This window comes from Mastigoproctus giganteus, chromosome 11 (genome assembly GCF_048544385.1).
Source record: "Mastigoproctus giganteus isolate SK-2022 chromosome 11, ASM4854438v1, whole genome shotgun sequence".
Lineage (NCBI taxonomy): Eukaryota > Metazoa > Arthropoda > Arachnida > Uropygi > Thelyphonidae > Mastigoproctus > Mastigoproctus giganteus.
In genome coordinates, this window is record NC_143585.1 from 85,786,378 (window position 1) to 85,804,403 (window position 18,026).

The 18,026-nt window shown below is 39.1% G+C and overlaps 1 protein-coding gene across 1 annotated transcript in view; it reads left to right on the forward strand.

The window, feature by feature from the left end:
• The window catches only part of NSD (Nuclear receptor binding SET domain protein), a 402,839-nt gene extending 385,118 nt beyond the window's left edge, over positions 1-17,721 (forward strand). The window contains 2 exon segments of the mRNA XM_090385568.1: positions 4,081-4,282; positions 16,966-17,721. Coding sequence (XP_090241694.1) covers positions 4,081-4,282; positions 16,966-17,180 — 417 coding nt within the window. The 3' untranslated portion in view covers positions 17,181-17,721.
• Positions 17,722-18,026: the final 305 nt, after the last annotated feature.

The following is an 18,026-nucleotide window of genomic DNA, read 5'->3' on the forward strand; positions in this document are numbered from 1 at the left end:
TTTCCTTTGAATTTGTCCATAAATGGGTACGCACACCAATGAGCCAAAACAATTTGACCACCTACCTGATATGATGTTGGTAATCCATGTGCAGCCAAAACAGTTTGTACCTGGCGAGGCATGGACACTATAAAATTTCTAAATGAGTCTTGTGGTATCTGGTACCACCACGTAACCAGCAGATCCTTTAACTTCTGTAAGGTTCATAGTTGAGATGCCGCAGATCAGACTTGCTGTTCCAACACAAAACATAGATGCTCGAGGGGATTGATGTCTGGGGAATTAGGAGGCCAGGGCAATACCTGGACGCCTTCCTCGTGTTCTGCGAACCTGTCTCAAACAATCTGGGTGATGTGGCAATGCACATTATTCTGCTGAAAGACAGCACAGACAGAAGAGAAGGCCGTTGCCACGAAACGGTGTACCTGATCAGCAATGATGTTTAGGTAGGAGGTAGATATCAGAGTGCCCGGCACATGAATGACTGGACCCAGGGTATCCCAGCAGAACATCATCCAAAGCATGATACCCCTGCCACCGGCTAGTTTTCGTCGCACAGTGCATCCAGGTGCCATCACTTCCCCATGGCGCCTCCGTAGCCAGGTGGGCACGAGCAGCAGTGCGTAGCACACGCTTCTTGATTAGACCTGGGTTTGAGCCCATGACCACCAAATACAGAGGATGTGGAAAGCTCAGGAAATGACCACCGCATATCCCCGGAGCAATATGGCCTTAGTTGCTAATGCTCCTAAAAAACCCAAATAACAAATAACAATCACTTCCCCATGTAAATCACACACATATACCCGGGCATCCACATGGTGCAACAGGAAATGCGATTCATTGGTCCAGGCGACCTTCTTCCAATCACTCAAGGTTCAGTTTCAATGCTTGTGTGCCCATTGTAGGCACTGTTATCGGTGAACCGTGGTTAGCATGGGCACTCGGAGTGGCCTGCGGCTACGCAGCCCCATTTTCAGCAGGATTCGATATACTATGTGTTGCGACACGTTACTCTCGTCACCAGAATTCCAATTACCAGCAAGTTGTGCCACTGTTGCCCCGTACCATCTAGGAGAGCCTGCGCTCAACTCAAGCATCACTGGGCCGTGGGGGTGCCTCTGTAGCCAGGTGAGAAGGAGCAGCAGTGTGTAACGTACGTTTCTTGATTAGACCGGGGTTCGAGCCTGTCACCGCCAAATATGAAGGATGCGGAAAGGTCAGGGAATGAGCACCGCATATTCTTGGAGCAGTATGGCCTTAGTTGCTAATGCTCCTAAAAATCAAAGACAAAACACCTCGGCCGTGGTCGTCCAACACCTTGCCGGAAGTTCTGTGGGTTTCCCCTCCTCAGACCACTTTCGATACATACTAGCCACGGCTAACCATGAACATCCTACCAGCCGTGCCGTTTCGGATATGTTCTGACCCAGTCGTCTGGCCATTAAAATTTGGCCTTTGTCAAATTCGCTTAAGTCCGCTGCCTTTCCCATCTGTAGAACAAGAGTAACACTGATTAACAGAGCTCAGTATCAGGTGTTTTTTTATACCGTCCTGACCTGTGCATGCACCATAGTTCACCTGCAGTTGCTTCAATTTGCATAACGACTTGCTGGTCATAATGTTTTGCCTGATCAGTGTAAAACAGAATATCACCAGTGGATCAACACCGAGGGAATCCATACTGGCGATTGTTGATCAGTCAGAAGGTTTCTAGATAGTTGAGTTGGCGGTTAATTGATTTCTCCATTACTTCAGAAAGAGTAGGAGGTAGATATCAGTAATTGCAATGGGATGATAATTGAATGGCAGGGATTTGTCACAATTTTTAGGATCTGGCTGGGTATGAGCAAACATCTTTGGAATAAGAAAGTGAAAAAAGGCGGCAAAGAACAGGAGAAAGTTGAGGAGCACAGGTTTTGAGAACAAGTGGAGAAATAGTGTCAGGATCTCTGGAGCTTTCTTAGCATCAAGATTCTTCGAAATCCTTTTAACGGAAGACCACAGGAGGCATTGAATGGAGCATGTTGAGAATCGTGGGAGTTGTTTTACCAAGATTATTAATACATCGGTTGGAAGAAAAATAGGATGCCAGCAGGTCAGCTTTATCCTTGGCTGAAGTGACAATAGAACCATCTGGTTTAGACAGAGGTGGGAGCATGGGTTGGCAAAAGTTGCAGCCAATAGCTTGGCAAGAGACCAAGTGAGGAGTGGGGGGGGGGATGCTCAGCTACCATTAGGGCAAGAAGCAAGTTTTCTACTCTTACCCTACTCAAAATCATGGCGCCTCCGTAGCCAGGTGGGAAGGAGCACCAGTGTGTGTAGCACACGCTTCTTGATTAGACCGGGGTTCGAGCCCGTCACCACCAAATACGGAGGATGCGGAAAGGTCAGGGAATGACCACCGCACATCCCCGGAGCAGTATGGCCTTAGTTGCTAATGCTCCTAAAAACCAAATAACAACAACATACTCAAAATCTAGTTTGGACTGATTAATAATTGCTTTACAATTTTTTGCGAACTTTGGTGTAGGCAGAAAATGAAACTGAAAATATGGAAACAAGCCAATTATGATATGCAGCATTCTTCTCTTGAAAAGCCTTGTCACATTTATTGGAAACCAAAGTTTAGATAAAGGACGAGATTTTAAAGTGGAGTGTGGAATAAAGGATTCCATTCCTACAAGAATAATTTCACTGACACGATCTGAAAAAAATAATTAATATCAGAAATTTTGAAATAGTAATCTGTCCATGGAAAAGAAGAAAAGAAATCACGCAGATCATCCCATTTTGCATTCTTGTAATGCCAAACAACATGAGGTTTGGACTAGTCGTGAGAAAAAGGCTCCATTGGAGAAGAGACAATCTCCAATGTGATCTGAAGTGTACATGTACCTAGAAGGGTTGTTTGTGATTTGAAACGTGTACTTAGAAGGGTTGTTTGTGAGAAAAAGATCATGCGCGTTGGCTGTATGGTTAGCATTGTCTGGTATTCTGGTAGGAATACCGGACAATGATGTGAACAATCTGTGCAAGATTATTAGTAATTGCAAAAGCATCTCGTCTAGCTGGGTCTGTGTGACTAGAAACAGAAGCCAGCTGGAGTTGTGAACATTAAAATTACCAAGGAAAATTACCTCACTGTTGGGAAAGTTGGACTGGAGAAAGTCAGGTTGCAAAGAGAGAAGTCAGAGTTCGAAGCGATTAGTGAGTTGGGAGAATGGTAGAGACAACAGATGGATTTGACAGAATGAGGTAGAAAGATTTTAAGCCGGAAGGAGATTCCAAATTACCAAGTCTCTGACTGGGAATATCGGAACAGACATATGCACAAGTACCACCTTTGAGGAAAAAGGAATCATACAGCGAAGAAGTTGAGCAACTGAGATTCTGTCAGAAAAAGTTCATGGGTTTGGCAGACGAAGTGGAACTGGACATCGTTGAGATTAGAACTGAGACCACGTATATTTGTGAAATGAACCAGGAAGTGTTTGGGAGGTTTAGATCTTTTCACAGATAAGTTAGCTCTATTAGTTTGACAATTCATGTTGTATGAAGTATGCGTACACATGGTAAGAATATGCCCAGATCCTTGACATAACGTGCGCTCGACCATGCCCCCCCCCCACACACACTACTCGGACTCCCTCCACTCAGTATCTGGCAGAGTAGATGTAGCAAGATTATACATTAGCCGATCCGGAAGCCTCCTAGAGAGTTACCAATAGGTTCCAGTCTAGTATACTAACTAGTAGCTGGCCTGCGAACACCGTTTTAGAGCTGTACCCCTCGAAAAGTAAGGAAGATTGGATCTCGCCATGGTGATTCATCATGATATCAATCATACTGCTTGATGGAAGAGATGGGGACGGGTTTACTGCAACTTAGCTCTAGGAGATTAAACATCAGAGTTAAACAGCAAAAGAATAATCACTCAAAAGTAAATTTAAGAGAATATTATTTCTAAACTTGATAATGTACTTAATGCCTTAAAAAATTTTTAAAGGTTTAAAACCAAAGTATTATCTTACTAATTCGAAAATAATTTTAACTTTATATAAAATGTTCATTTCACAGACCTCTATATCCTCAAATCAAGAAAAAAAAAGCAAAAGATAACTTGCTACGCAAAAAGAAAGAGAAAATCACACCCAGCTCGTAAGCATGAAGATGAATGTTTTCAGATGTTACGAAGGTGGGGAACTAGTTATGTGTGATCGGAAAGGTTGTCCTAAAGCTTATCACCTTAATTGTCTTGGATTGACTAAGCCTCCCTATGGTAAGTAATTTGTTTATTAATATTAGTAGTGGCAAATGATACACAAAAGCAAGCTCGTGCAGTATCACCTAAAGGGGGGGGGGATTCAATTACCTATTCAACACCAGATGGAAGTTTCTCCCAAAAATCGGCTACCTGCTTACTGAAAATAAATTTTCCCTCACATCTCTATCCTGCAAACCATTCTTAATTTTAATTTATGCCCTCTCATATGCATAGACTGAGCAAGAGGAAAGATTCCTTCAGCACTGAGTTTACTCTATCCATTCAAAGCCTTTACCATCAGTCATATCCTTGCAGATGTCTAGTCTCCAGATACTGCAATTTGCAGAATTAATGCCTTTCCTGGTAAGAATACCCTTTCTTCTCCCCCCCCCCCCACACACAAATCTTGTTGTCTTCAGTACCTGCTCCAACGGATCCATATTCTTCTACAAATGAGGCCTCCAGACGAGTGTGTACTCAAGACATGGCCTAACCATTGCCTTATATGAGAGAATACTCACTTCCTTGTCCCTACTGGCAAGATTCTTGTATATCTTGACAAAATCCCATGGGCTTTCCTAGCAGCTTGTCTACACTGCTCAGTGAACTTCATATCTGACAAAACAATTAGACCCAAGTCTTTTTCATTTTCCACTACACTGAGTGTAGTGGAAAATGAAACACACAGTCACGTACATTAATCTGGGATTACTGCTTACCCATACGCAGCACCTTGCATTTGCCAATGTTGAACTTCAGCCGCCATTTTCTCAGCCAATCTTTTTTTTTTTTTTTTTTTTATGTGAACCCCAAGCACAAGAGGTATTAGAACCTATAGTACTTAGTACCGTGCTTGGGTTTGAGGTTACGAAGATGAAAGAAGATATTTGTTGACATTGGACTTGAACTTCTGTAGATTGTAATTTTCAGGAAATACGTATGAAGGAAAGTTGTTCCAGAAAACGGCAGTTGAATGAATAAATGAGGAAGATGAAAAGTTGGTTCTGTGGGTTTGAAGTTGGACAGTAAATGGATATTGGCCAGTGGCGGCACGTGTTCGGAATGTTTTGAAAGAGAGAGCAGGAATTATAGAAGCCAATTCAGAAGAACACTGCCCATGGATGTATCTGTAGAAGAGGCATGCAGCAGAAACAGTACGTCTATGAGAAAGCGAGTGGAGAGACTCTGTTAGAGATAAGTTATTAATTAACCTAACTGCCCTCTTCTCAATGGAATCAAGAAGTCTGAGAGAGGTTTTGGGGGCACCACCCCAGATGTGGGAACAATATTCCATGGCAGGGCGGATTTGCGATTTATACAGAGTGAGCAGCTGTTTGGAAGAAAAGTAACGCCGAGAGCAAAAGAGAAAACCAAGTTTTTTAGATGCAGAGGAAGCAATATTTGTAATGTGCTTGTGCCAAGAGAGATTAGAAGTCAGGGTAATCCCCAAAAGAGATATATCATTTTGCCTAGAAATCGGAGTGTCACTAAAGATAAGCATAGGAGCAGAAGAATCCTTTTTGCGAGATATAAGACAAGACTGAGTTTTAGAAGGGTTGAAATCAACTAAGTTGTCTTTGCCCCACTGGAGAATTACCTGAAGATCGGCATTTAAGGAATTGGTAGCAGATTTTCAAGAAGTTGAGGACAAGGTTTCTCAAAATGGAAAGTGGAATGCAATGTGCTATCATCGGGAAAACTATGGATAGGATTTCCAGTCAATGGAAGAAGGTCATTAATATACGAGAGGAAAAGACTGGGAGAAAGAACTGAACCTTGAGGGACACTGGCATTAGTGGAGAAGTTAGAAGACAGAGAGCCATCTACCACCATGGCACCTCCGTAGCCAGGTGGGAAGGAGCAGCAGTGCGTAGCACACGCTTCTTGATTAGACCGGGGTTCGAGCCCGTGCCCACCAAATCGGAGGATGCGGAAAGGTCAGGAAATGACCACCGCATATCCCCGGAGCAATATGGCCTTAGTTGCTAATGCTCCTAAAAACCAAATAATAATAATAATCTACCACCATCACCCTCAGTGAGCGATCAGAGAGAAAACTGAATAACCAATTACTAAAAACCGTTAGCAAACCATAAGATGGAAGCTTGTTTAGAAGACCTTTATGCCAAACACGATCGAAAGCCTTTGAGGTGGCAAGAGCAACTACTTGTGTTTCACCGAACCTTTTTTCATTGAATTAGTCCCTAAATGGGTAACGTATGCCAGAATATCACCAGTGGATCGGCACTGACTGAATCCATACTGGCGATCGTTGATCAGACAGAAGGTTTCTAGGTAGTTTAAGAGTTGGTGGTTAATTGATTTCTCCATTACTTTAGAAAGAGTAGAAGTAATTGCAATGGGACGATAATTGGATGGGAGGGATTTGTCACCCTTTTTAGGAACTGGCTGGATATGAGCAAACTTCCAAGCAGAAGGAAAAACACCTTTGGAATAAGAGAGTGAAAAAATACGGCAAAGAACAGTAGTAAGTTCAGGAGCACAGGTTTTGGGACCAGGTGGAGAAATACCATCGGGACCTGGAGCTTTCTTAACATCAAGATTCATCAAAATCCTTCTGATATCCTTTTGACGGAAGACCACAGGAGGGATTGAATGGAGCGTTTTGGGAATGGTGGGAGGTGTTTTACCAAGATCATTAATACCTGAGCTGGAAGAAAAATGGGATGCTAGCAGGTTAGCTTTATCCTTGGCTGAAGTGGCAACAGAACCATCTGGTTTGGACAAAGGTGGGAGCAAAGATGGACAAAAGTTGCAGCCAATAGCTTTGGCAAGAGACCAGAATGCTCGGCTACCATTAGGGCAAGAAGCAAGTTTTCTACTCTTAGCCTGTTCAAACTCTAGTTTGGACTGATTAATAACTGCTTTACAACTGTTGCGAGCTTTGGTGTAGGCAGAAAATGAAACTGAAGAATTAGAAACAAGCCAATTACGATATGCAAAATTCTTCTCTTGGACAGCCTTAGCACATTTATTGGAAAACCAAGGTTTAGATAAAGGACGAGATTTTAAAGTGGAGTGTGGGATAAGGGATTCCATTCCTGCAAGAATAATTTCACTGACACAATCTGAGCAAACATTGACATCAGAAGTTTTGAAACAGTAATCCGACCAAGGAAAAGAAGAAAAGAAGTCTCGCAGGTCATCCCATTGTGCATTCTTGTAATGCCAAACAACACGTGGTTGGGAATAGCAATGAGATAAAGGGTCCATTGGAGAAGAGACAATCACCAAGTTGTAATCTGATGTGCCTAAAGGATCTCTCACTTCGACCGTGTACTTAGAAGGGTTGTTTGTGAGAAAAAGATCAAGCGTATTGGCTGTATGATTAGGATTGTCCGGTGTTCTTGTAGGTAAATGAACAATCTGTGCTAGGTCATTAGTATTTGCAAAAGCCTCAGCATCTCGACCTGCTGGGTCAGTGTGACTTAAAAGTTGCAAAGAGAGGAAGTCAAAGAGCTCCAAGTGGTTAGTGGAGATGGGAGAACGGTAGAGACAACAGATGAATTTGACACAGTGAGGTGGAGAGATTTTAAGCCAGAGAAGATCAAAGAGAGGAGATTCCAAATTGCCAAGTCTCTGACAGGGAATATCAGAATGGACATATGCACAAGTACCACCTTTGAGGCGAAAGGAATCATACAGCGAATAATTTGGGCATCTGAGATGAGCAGTAGATGAATCAACCGATAACTGAGATTCTGTCAGAAAAAGTACATGGGGTTTGGCAGACTGCAAGTGGAAATGTACATCGTTGAGATTAGAATTGAGACCACATATATATGTGAAATTAATTAGGAAGTCCTTGGGAGGTTTAGATCTTTTCGCAGATACTTGCTCTAATCTGCTTAATTTATTTAATGGGGTGGCCGAAAAGTCTGGAACAAATGGTAAAAATGTTTTTCTTTAGGTGAAAAATGGCATTAACACTAGATGAAAGGGTGGACATATTCCTTAGTGGTCATCAGGGGTGGACCCAGAGGAAAGTGGCAGACGAGTTTAATGCTGGCCATCCTGAAACTAATCCAATAACACACAGTGCAGTTGGGAAACTGGTAAAGAAATTTAAAGAGACTAGATCTGTCACACCAACGTCTCGATGTGATTGCCCTTCTGTGAGTGAAGACACTCGAATTGGAGTGATTGCTAAGTTTCATACTAGCTCACAGAAATCCATCAGATGGACCAGTGCTGAAATTGGAGCTCCGAAGAGCATGGTGCATAGCATTCTGAAAAAAGAAGAAAAGTTTCTTTCGTACAAATGAGATCATGTCGGATCTTTGTAATATTAGGGAGAGAGTTACCAATGCTTGTGCTGCTGCTGTCAATCCCAATATGCTGAGATGAATCCAAAAAAACATGGTACACCGGCTGAGAAAATGCATGGAGAGTCAGGGTGAACTCTCCACTCGTTTACAATATGTGTTGAACCCATATTGTAAATGAGAGTAAGTGTATGTAGTGTAAATTCCATTGGTTCCGGACTTTTCAGACACCCTGTACTTAGATTTGTTCTAGTAACATACCTGACATGATTAACCAACCTGCCTTTGTGTCATCTGCAAACTTACACATTAGTCCCGATATGCACTAATCAATATCATTAATAAATATCGAAAACAACAGGCCCAGAAACACTGAATTCAGGGGGACTCTACTTATAACATTTGTCCAAGACAAGCAGTGCCTGCCTATTGATAACAACCCTGCCTTCTGCCATTCAACCATTCATTTATCTATAACAGTAACTTGCCTTTAATGCCACACTGCTCCTCTTTGTACAGCAGTTATTTTATGTACAACAGTATCAAAGCTTTTCTGCAATATAAACATATGATGTCAGAATTATTTTTGCGCTGTCATATTATCCAACAGACTGGTCAGACAAGACTGCCCCTTAACAAATCTATGCTAACTGTAACTTCAATATAAATTCATTCTTGTCTAGATGGTCCTGCGTTTTAACTACTTTTTAACTAGTAAGCCCATTATTTTCTCTGGCACAGAAATTACTCACATCACCCTTTGATCCTCTTTGTGAATTAGGGATACATTCGTACATTTTCAGTCCATTGAAACCTCACCTAAATCCAAGGATGCTCTTGTAATTGTGCCTAAAGGTTTGCCAACCTGTTTTGCTGCCCCCCTAAATATAATTGGGTAGATTCCATATCCAACCCTGGTGCCTGTTTTACAAGGTGCTACCCAAAAGTCCCTGAAAAGTATTTATAAAATAAATTAGACTCACCCTGTATCTTATTCGCCACTGTCATTTTCGAAGTAGTCCCCTTGAGAGTGTAAACACCATCACAGCTCTTCTCCCATGATTTGAATGTATCCTGAAAGTCCCTCTTCATCATAGCATTCAGCACCTCCTGCAATTCGGTTTGGATATCCTCTGCGCTGTCAAATCTTCAACCCTTCAGCTTGATTATTTTGATTCTTGGGAAGAGAAAGCAGTCATGGGGTAAGTCTGGAGAATAAGTAGTGGTGGGGGACAATTGTCATGTTGTTGGATGCCAAAAACTGTGCCATAGCGAGAGATGTGTGGGCCAGCACATTGTCACGAAGGACCCGGTTCTTTGTGTGTCACTTCTCTGGACTTTTCCTCCTGACTACTTCCCTTAACCGCCTCAGGACATTGCAGTAGAACTTTGTGTTGACTTTTTTGACATTTTCTGGGGTGGTGCTCGATGATGGACGCCCAATGCATTCCTTGTCATCAACCAATATTTGACCGTTTTTAAAACAGTTAAACCAGTAGTAGGTCTGCATCTGGCCTAAAGCATTGTCACCAAAAGCTTGTTTCAACTTCTTATGGGGGTTCCTGCTGCTGTATCATTAAGAAGGAAACAAAACTTGATGCAAGTATATTGCTCTCTCGTATCATCCATTGCAAACTACGCGAACCACACTTCCAAAGAACTTGCCATAAATATTCATTGACTTTATACAGCCCAATGCCACGTGGCACACTGATTCACAAAGGCTGCATGCAGTGTTACCTAGTGCCACAAGTCCATACTAGATGTAGTTCCTACGCAACATTCAAATTTCGGGAACATTTGGGTACCACGTCGTACATTTAGTGTCAACATTTTTTATTCCACTTTGCTTTCAATTATCACAAAAGTCATTTAGGTTAGAATTCGATACACTTTTGGCATCCCTATCCCTAAAAAAATTCCTCATCTTTGAATGTATATGAAAAATACATATTCTGTTTGTCAGAAACCTAAGCAGGTTCATCATCAGTTAAACCTTTCATATCTAGTAGACTAATGTGATTCATATATATTTACATATTTTTATTTTGCAAATATTTCTGAATGCTCATAAACCTAGGGATCAAATCTGTGTTCTGTAGCTTTATTTATTTATCTGAGATGGACGTCCTTAACCCATGGATGAATTTTCTGCTTGATCAAACTCTTCCACATCACCACTTCTTGTTTGTTGAATTCATTTTATAGAGTATGTTACTATCATTCTCTGAGTTCATTTCCTCTTTTCCATTTCTTAGTGCCATAATCAAACTCTTTGTGCATTCCATATGTTTCTGTTTTGCTTTCTCTTTTTTCATATGTATCTTAAAAGTAAAGTAAGTGCTTTGCTATAGTTAATCTTTTAATGAAATAGAGCATAACCACTGTTAAAAACTAGGCATAAAAATAGTCATTGAAGCAGGGTAGTTGTGTAGATTCAGTATTTTGTTCCCACCGTTGTCTTGTTGGCCCAAGTCAATATGGATAAATATTGAATGTATACATTGAATCGCTTGCACATTATATGTTATTGTTGTGTATTGGTTGCCTTAGGTTCTTTAAAAGAATATAAAGAATCATATTACTTGCTGCTGATTTTATATATTCTGTTTTACATTGCTTTTGTGTGAAAATGGGTAATTTTTTATCATCTCAGAGATATGCATTGGCAAAATTGTCATTTGTATTATGTGAATGCAGGTAGGCTTAAGGATCATGCTCATTGAAATCTATGTACAGTGCTTTCTGGATAATGGGACCACGTCGGGAAAAATGAAATGTGGTCCCATTAAGGGAATGCAAAAAAAAAAAACACGTTCAAATCAAAATCTCATTTATTAAACTACAATGGAACTGATTAAGAACAAACAAAACTTAGAATTAATGAAAAAAACGTTTAATGACAAACTTATCCAAAGTTGATTGCTGCACTCTCAACTAACTTTTTTATTATTATTATTAATTACAAGATATACAACAGGTTACCATTAACAGTATATCTGAGAGCATAACAATGAACAGAGTTGATAACAATAATAAGATAAACATTGATATAGATTCAAACATTAAAATCATATGTACAAAAGAGGTATGCATTAAGTAAATTTACCGGTAAAACAAATAATTAATTAATTGGAGAATAGAAAATAGTAAAACAAATAATAACAAACTAATAATTAGATGAGAGCTAGTCACTTTGCAGTTCAAGAGAAGAGGCAAACTTGTGTATGGAGTTCATCGGTGATTGGGAGTTGTCAGAAAAGTCAGAGAGAGTCATTTGCTGATTCTGTTCAGTGGACTGAACTTCATAAAGTCAGTGGTTGCTGAGTCAAGGCAAAACAGTGTAAGGTTCCTGACTTCTCTATAAGGAGCATTGAAGTTGATTTTGCTAAGGATATCAGATGCTTCATAAGTTCCAGTGATTACTAGAAGGGTGATGTCAGTAATAACCCTTCTAGCGAAACAGAGGCCTCAGATGAAAGTAATCACACAGTGATTCATAGTATACTGAGTGATAAAATAGGGGATTATGGAACTTAAACATGGAACAAAAATTTTTTGGACTGCTTCAATTTTGTTAGTCTTTGTGTGAGGATTCCAGATGGGTGAACTGAATTTGAGGATTGGAAGAACAATAGGATAGCAGCATATCTGTAGTTTTTGAACTTGTAGGTGTTCCATTTGATAAATACAGGTGATCCCTGCTTAACGCTGATAATTCGTTCCGGAAAAACAGAACGCTAAGTGGGCGCCGCATTCCCATAAGGTAACATTGTATTTGAGTTGCAGTCTGTGCCATAGGATATTTCCTAATCAATAATAAACGGTAGTGAAAAGATGCACAAATGCCGGTAAAAATATTCAAATATTTGTACATATAAAATATTCTGCATTACATACGTATATAATTATGTGGTAACTACTTACATATCAAAATTAAACTTAAAATTCCAATTAAAATCATGAAAAATGTGTTGATTTTGGGTTGTACTTTGGCCCTCTTCCTGGTAAACTAAAAGGGGTTTTAATTGTAAATCCCCTGCAGCATTACCACTCAACAATAAAGTCAACCGATTCTTCACCGCTGTGAAATCTGGAAGGTTTTTTTTTTTCTTCTTTCAATATGAAACTTCTTTTAGGCATTCATTTCCAAAAAAAAAGTCCTGCTTCATCTATGTTAAAAACTTGTTGAGAAGTATAAACACATAATACCCCTCTTCAATAATTTTAACAAGTTCTTTTTTGAAAGTTTCGGTTCCTTGATCTGCACTTGCTGCTTCTCCCTGGATTTTAAATCTATTCAACTAGCTCTTACTAGTTTTAAATGGTTCCACATTTTTTTTTTTTTTTTTTTAATAATATTTAAACTTAATTGAATTCTGCATTGGATATTATCTTCCATAAAATTAGTTAAAGTCTCTCCATTTCAATCCTAATAGCCAGCCTAGCCCTAGTTGCTTGCAGTGGAACAGCTGTCTTTCCCGATGCTAAAATTAATTCTTTATTTTTTATAATTGTTCTTACAGTTAAACTTGCCAGTCCGAAATTATGGCATGCATCCACTTGTCATTGACTGGAATCGATTCGCTTCAAAATGTCTAATTTAATTTTCAAATTCAGTCTCTTTCTTACATTTATAGTCTTCGTACTGCATCCAGACGTTGCTTTTTCATCTTATCCTCTTCGAAAATGTAACTGCGTTGGTTGCATTAATTATGATTTAATGTTCAAGTAAACTGTCCATTATGCACTATGTCTAATACTGTACTGAGTGATGACTAGACTTCGGTTAAATTCATATAACACAAGCAATATACTTGATAATTTTTTAAAATGTTGAACTCGGAACTACGTAGCAAGTCACTGTACTGCAATTAAATTAGTGTGCAAGAAAATTTCACTAAGCGTTGGAAATTTTCTCAAGTCGGCATGGGAAACGTTTTAATGCTGTTTTGCTACTCATTTTCAAGCTATCGACTCCATCAAATGAAATGATTTCATTAAATATGCCAAAAATGCATCTGTAAAAGAGCGCTATAGTGATTTGTGAGAGCGTTATAGTCAGATACTGGTTATAATATAAGAACAGTGTTGTTATAGCGAATCATCGTAAAGCGAACCGCATTATAACGAGGGCCTGCCGTAATAAACTTCATAAGAACAAAATCATAGCATTGATCCTGTGCAGACATGGGACTGTTTTCGTTTCCTTCCTGCATAAAATAGCATCGTAAGTCAGATACATTTCGTTGTATCTTTGTGTTTCACTCGCTCAGACTCAGACATGTCATCTTCATCACTGGCCAACTCTTCAGATATCTTGCAGTGTTTTGCTACAATTTGATCAACAACATCCTCAAGATCATTTTCATCATAACATTGCAGATTTTCGTTGACACACAAAAACTCCTTCACATTTGTAACTTGCTGCAGTGACAGCACAGTTTCAGTTTTGACTGGTGCTGTTTCGGCATTCTCCGTCTGAATGCTGAAAGTCAATGCGAGCAAAACTTTTTAATAATCTTGCAATCAATCTCCACCAGCTATCTGCGGCATATTGTATTGCTTGTAAAATGGTCACCTTTGCTGTTGATGATGATGTATAGAGATTTTCTGCATTGGCTTCAAGTGTATAGTTAGCCAGCTTTGTGTGATATGTCGTCTTCAGATTTTTATGATACCCATATCCATGGGTTGTATCAAGGATGTTGTGTTGGGTGGGAAGAATTCAATTTGAACATTGTTCAGATAATGAAAGTGAGGGTGTACAGTGCAATTGTTGAGAAGCAACAAAATTTTTCTTGAGTTCTGCTGTAGTTCAGCATTCCAATTCTTTAGCCATTGCTCAAAATTTTCAGATGTCATCCAAGCATTTTTATTAGAGCTGTAGATAACTGGTAAACCATCCAGTCTAAGTCCCTTGAAACATCGCAGCTTTGCTTCTTTCCCAATCACCAAAGACTTCCATTTATCAGATCCTGACATGTTTCACAGCATAACACAGTTATGCGATCCATAGCCTTTTTTGAACCCACCAAAATTTTGCATTTATAGACCAATGAACCATCCAGCATACAACAATAAAGCAAGCCTGTTTCATTGGCATTGTAAATATCATCAGCGGAAAATTGCTGAAGCAAATTGGGCAATATCGTTGATTTCCAATGGTCGGCACTTGCAAAATTTGCACTACCCTTCTTGCCATGGCCTTTCTTGAACTTAATTTCATGTTGAGCTTTCCACCATGACACCTAACCATCCATTGCTTGGAAATCATTGCACCCCAGCTTTTTAGCAAACTCCTCTGCTTTACTTTTCAGCATTGAGCCACTAATATGTACACATCATCCAGTTACAATGAAGAACCATTCTTTTAGTCTCTTCTACATCAAGGTCTTTTCCTTCTTGCTTCCTTTTCTGTGAAGTTCCTTGCTGCCATTCACATGATGCCCGTATACGTCATAGTTCATTTTGTTGCTTAATTGTTGTTGTTTTTGCTACTCTAAGTGTCTCTGCCAGTTGCCATTGACACTGCTGTTAGGTGGTTGCCTTTTGATCTTGTCTAGCAATCTTCTCAGCAAGTGTCAGATCTTTTCTTTTTGACATGCTGCTTATAAACAAAAAAAAAAAAAATTTTTTTTTAGAATTAGCCACGTCGAGTTGAATTTTTTTGGAAAAAGTTAATCAATTCTTATACTATCACAGGTATTCAATATGTACCTAGTAGTAGTAGTGGCATGTGATTCAAGAAAGCAAGTGTATGAGCTTATGCAGCATCAGCTAAAAAAAAAAATCACACCATTCCCTCCAAATGCCTGTCCAGTTCCTCCTCAAATTTATTCAACTTATCAACTTCCACAACGACAGATAGAAGTTTGTTGCAGCAATTAACCACCCGCTGGCTAAAGGCAAATTTCCGCACATCTATTGTACATCTGTCCTTTCTTCATTTGAATTTATGCCCCCTTAGGTTTATAATCTGAACAAGTGGAAGGATCCCATCAGAATTCAGCATGCTCAACCCATTCAAGGCCTTATACACCTCAATCAGATCACCGTGCAGGTGCCTAGTCTCCAGCCACTGCAATTTGCAGAACTTAAGCCTCTCTTGGTAAGAGGATCCCTTCATTCCCCTCACCAATCTTGTTGCCCTTCTCTGTACATGCTCAAGTAAATCTACATCTTTCCTAAAATGAGGCCTCCAGACCTGTACGCAGTACTCAAGGCGTGGCCTGACCACTGCCTTATACAAAGGGGCAATCTCCTCCTTTTCCCTGCTAGCAAAATTCCTATATAGCATTGACAAAACCCTATGACCTGGCAGCCTGTCTGCATTGCTCGGAAAACTTCATATCTGCCTGCACAATTACTCCCAGGTCTTTCATTTTCTACCACCTTAAGTGTAGTACCACACAGTTGGTACGTTTCTCTGGGGTTACTTCTACCCATATGCAGTACTTTGCATTTGTCAAAGTTAAACTTCAGTTGCCACTTCTTAGCCCATCTGCCCAAGTCTATAAATTAGTCATTTATAGACTTGTAGAATATAACAGCTGTGTGTGAACTATTAAATTTAGAACATTGTGGAATATTTTATTATAAATCATACTCTGTATGTATAGTATATTAGATATATTTCTAAATTTCCAGTGGCTGTTAGAAATCATTGTGTATGAGGAAAGAATGCAGCAGCATTTGCAAGTTCCCTCATTGTTCATTCTCTGTTTCAGTTAAATGTATGATTTTTTTCCCTACTTTAAATTTATTCATTTTCTATTTTTATAAACTGTCTTAAGACTGTGGATACAGTAACTTTGTCATGAGTAATATCTAGCTACCATGGCCTATTTAGGTGATCTTGAGTAACTAGCTCCAGTCACTGTCATTTCTGAAATGTTTCTTGCATCATTTGGGAAAGCGCATTATAGCCTCAGCAGCTTATGCGCCATTAAACCTCCATAACACACACACACACCATATTTGGGATATCTTACAGTTTTACTTACAAAGATTTTGTCTCCATACATGATACAGATTTCTTTTCTGGGTGCTTATCTTTCCAATGGAGGAAACACCTAGAAATCCCAAGATGTAAGCTGCATGAGAAGTAGTAGTAAGGTATAAATGTCCCATTGTAATAAAATTGTATATCGAAAACAAATAATGTAAACACCAAAACTGTAGAATATGCCTTTTTGCATCAGTAAAAAAAAAAAATTTTTTTTTTTTAATGGAGGGAGACGCTACTAAACAGAAGATACTTCTTTGTATTGGTAAGATATCTATGCTATGATTTGTGTATGTGCCTGCATGGTTTATATAATGCTGTTTGTACTTTCCATTAAAATGTTAATTGTAGTTTTTTATTGATATGGATATAATTTTTAACCAGTTTTTTCTTTTCATATTTAGGTCGATGGGAGTGTCCCTGGCACCATTGTGATGTGTGTGGACGACCGTCAACAGTGTTATGTTCCCAGTGTCCAAATTCATTTTGCAAAGATCACAATTCCAGTGATAATGTGCAGTTATTAGATAGCCAGGCAATCTGTAATGAACATCCAGACTTTGAAAATATCACTAGCAGTATCAAAGTCGAGATTGTTACAGATGGAGAAGTTCAGTGATTACTTGTAAAGACCTATACTGCTTTGTTGCTTATTTTATGTTACACGTTTTTAATTTTCATCTTGTGTCTCGTGCACAAAAACATTGCACACACACTGTGTGTGTGTGCATGTATGAGTGGGGGAGGGGAACCTCTTCAGTTATATATTTCTGATTACCATAAAATGGAAACAGTGACAGATACACACACCTTTAAGTTTGTATATGAAGAAAGTTAAGAATATGTTTTGCACTATTTGGTGAAATTAAATGTGACATTGGCAGATGATATTACCTCCAGTCTGGAGACAGCAATTTTGCTATTCACCTGCAGCAAAGTATCAATAAAACCTGATCATTGTTAATGCATAAAAGGTAGAACAGCAGAGCTGACTAGCTTCCACTGAGTCCATTTGAATGCAAGAATTATTTCATCAGTGTCTCACATCTGTGAAAGTGGAGCTGATGCATTTGTGTAGATGGAAAACTTTGGTATTTGTGGACAACTTTGGTACTTCATGTATTTTAAAAATGTATAAGTAAAATAGTTATTAGACCAAGCATATTTTTGTATTATTCTTTATCTTCAAAACTTCTTTACAGCCCTTTCTTTCAGTACATTATTTTTATGGTTTTGGAATTTGTTTATTCATTCCATTGTGCACGAGCATGCTTTCATAATTCATATTTAAGCTGTATATGATATTTCATATGTGCTGGGAGGCATACATATCTACTAGGGTTGTCTAACTTTTGACAAGTTACATCAACATTTTTTTTTTTTTTAAGATAAAATGTTTCAAAATTAGAAATAAATTAATATTTATACACTATGTGAAAAGAACTTCAGTTAATAAATTCTTTAT